This window comes from Elephantulus edwardii, unplaced genomic scaffold (assembly GCF_000299155.1).
Source record: "Elephantulus edwardii isolate Elephantulus edwardi_28Jun2011 unplaced genomic scaffold, EleEdw1.0 scaffold00274, whole genome shotgun sequence".
NCBI classification, from domain to species: Eukaryota; Metazoa; Chordata; class Mammalia; order Macroscelidea; family Macroscelididae; genus Elephantulus; species Elephantulus edwardii.
Genome location: NW_006400024.1, coordinates 2,801,496 through 2,803,579, shown reverse-complemented (window position 1 = coordinate 2,803,579; position 2,084 = coordinate 2,801,496). Strand labels below are relative to the sequence as shown.

General features: G+C 53.6%; 2 protein-coding genes across 2 annotated transcripts in view; both read left to right on the top strand.

Annotated features, from left to right (window-relative positions):
- The window catches only part of EXOC3 (exocyst complex component 3), a 31,978-nt gene that overhangs the window by 24,858 nt on the left and 5,036 nt on the right, over nt 1-2,084 (top strand). Inside the window, exon 9 of the mRNA XM_006900157.1 lies at nt 831-953. Coding sequence (XP_006900219.1) covers nt 831-953 — 123 coding nt within the window. The remainder of the gene's footprint in view (nt 1-830; nt 954-2,084) is intronic.
- LOC102859136 (glutamine-rich protein 2-like) overlaps nt 1,237-2,084 on the top strand; it is a 2,859-nt gene continuing 2,011 nt past the window's right edge. The window contains exons 1-2 of the mRNA XM_006900162.1: nt 1,237-1,288; nt 1,450-1,887. Of these exons, the coding sequence (XP_006900224.1) occupies nt 1,237-1,288; nt 1,450-1,887 (490 nt within the window). The remainder of the gene's footprint in view (nt 1,289-1,449; nt 1,888-2,084) is intronic.

Genomic DNA, 2,084 nt, shown 5'->3' with positions numbered 1-2,084 from the left:
GGGCCGTATTTTGGTTCCGATGAATTTGCTTTCATTGTCTTCAGCTTTATTTTGAACTTGGATGAGTGATGCAGGTCATCTACATGTGGCTCCTGGGCTTGTTCCTGATGATGCTGTGTTAACTCTGTCCTTTCTCTGCACAGACAGAGTCCATCTGATTGCTGTGTGTCCCTCGGTGAGGTCCTGTGTAGAGCTGGTTGCTACTGTTTGATATATGCAGTTAATAAGATCTTGGTCTTGCAGACTTCCACCTTTTCATCTCTCGATTCATTTTTATCACCCAGATATTCTCCAGCCACTAATTCCTTGTTTCCAACATTTGGATCCCAGTCTCTTGTACTTATCAGTGTATCTGGAATGCATATTTGATCCATTTTCAGGCTGCAGAAACCCTCCAGCAGGTTTTCAAGGGTTGTAAATCGCATGGGAGGAGACTGTCCATCTTTCTCCCGTGGAGCAGCTGGTACATTCGAACCAGTAGGAGAGTGCTGCATTGAGGTAGCAATGCCGGTCCCTACAGGCTTTGCCACAAGCACTCCAGGTTTAATAAAACTGAGGGATGTAGTCCAAATTGAGAGGAAAAGAGAGTAATAGTCAGTGGAGTGATTAGGCACCTACAGTGAGCACTCACAGCTGTTGAGAGGTCAGATGGACCCAGATCTGTCTCCTCAAGGCCATACCAGGCCACCCAGACTCCCCAGACAAAGGACATTTACAAAGTAAGTGGTTCATATTTCCCAGAAATATGGGGCCACAGGAGATAAAGCCTGGTTCCCCCAGGGCCTCGAATGTTACTGGACCTTGTAGGAGACTTTGTTTTTCCTCTATAGCAACATCTCAATGAGTTGATGACCAAGAAGTGGCTCTCCGGATCGAATGCCGTGGACATCATCTGTGTCACCGTGGAAGACTATTTCAATGACTTTGCCAAGATTAAGAAGCCGTACAAAAAGGTGAGCATGCGGGTGTGGTCCCAGACTTGGACATGGGCCTCGTGCACCAAATCTTTGGGTCTTGATTGGAGTCCACATTAACTTCCTTTAATCTTGATGAGACTTTGCTGGTTGCTTTACTAACCCAGGAAGTGGACATAAGTGTTTCCAGTGCTTGAAAGGGAAGGGGAGCCTTGGAGGAGACGAGAACAGATGGAAGGAAATGTGCCTCTGACCTGACTATTGCCTGAGCTGTTTGCAGCCTCCTTGAAGACGTTTTCGAGAGGTTGGGACTGTGAGCTAGATGGTTGGGAATCAGCCTCCTGAGGACTTGAGAGGTGGCAGCCAGCATCCCTGTCAGGGAGGAGACTGAGTGACAGCCAACAGAATGACACCTGTCTCTCCTTGGGACCCAGCCTCCCCAGTAGTGGATCAGCGCATAAGATGAGCGTCACCAGGGGTCACTCCTGCAGCCCACCTGGCTGAGGGCCCACAGTCAGGAGCCCCTACCCACCAGGCCCCACAGCCAGCAGACCCCATACCCAGCAGGTCCCACAGCCAGGACTGTACACCCAGCAGGCCCCACAGCCAGGACTCCACACCCAGCAGGTCTTACAGCCAGGACTGTACACCCAGCAGGTCCCACAGCCAGGACTGTACACCCAACAGGTCCCACAGCCAGGACTCCACACCCAGCAGGCCTCACAGCCAGGACTCTACACCCAGCAGGTCCCACAGCCAGGACTCCACACCCAGCAGGTCCCACAGCCAGGACTCTACACCCAGCAGGTCCTACAGCCAGGACTCTACACCCAGCAGGTCCCACAGCCAGGACTCTACACCCAGCAGGTCCTACAGCCAGGACTCTACACCCAGCAGGTCCTACAGCCAGGACTCCACACCCAGCAGGCCTCACAGCCACCAGGCCCCACAGCCAGGACTCCACACCCAGAAGGTCCCACAGCCAGGACTCTACACCCAGCAGGTCCTACAGCCAGGACTCCACACCCAGCAGGTCTTACAGCCAGGACTCCACACCCAGCAGGTCCTACAGCCAGGACTGTACACCCAGCAGGCCCCACAGCCAGGACTCCACACCCAGCAGGTCCCACAGCCAGGACTGCACACCCAGCAGGCCCCACAGCCAGGACT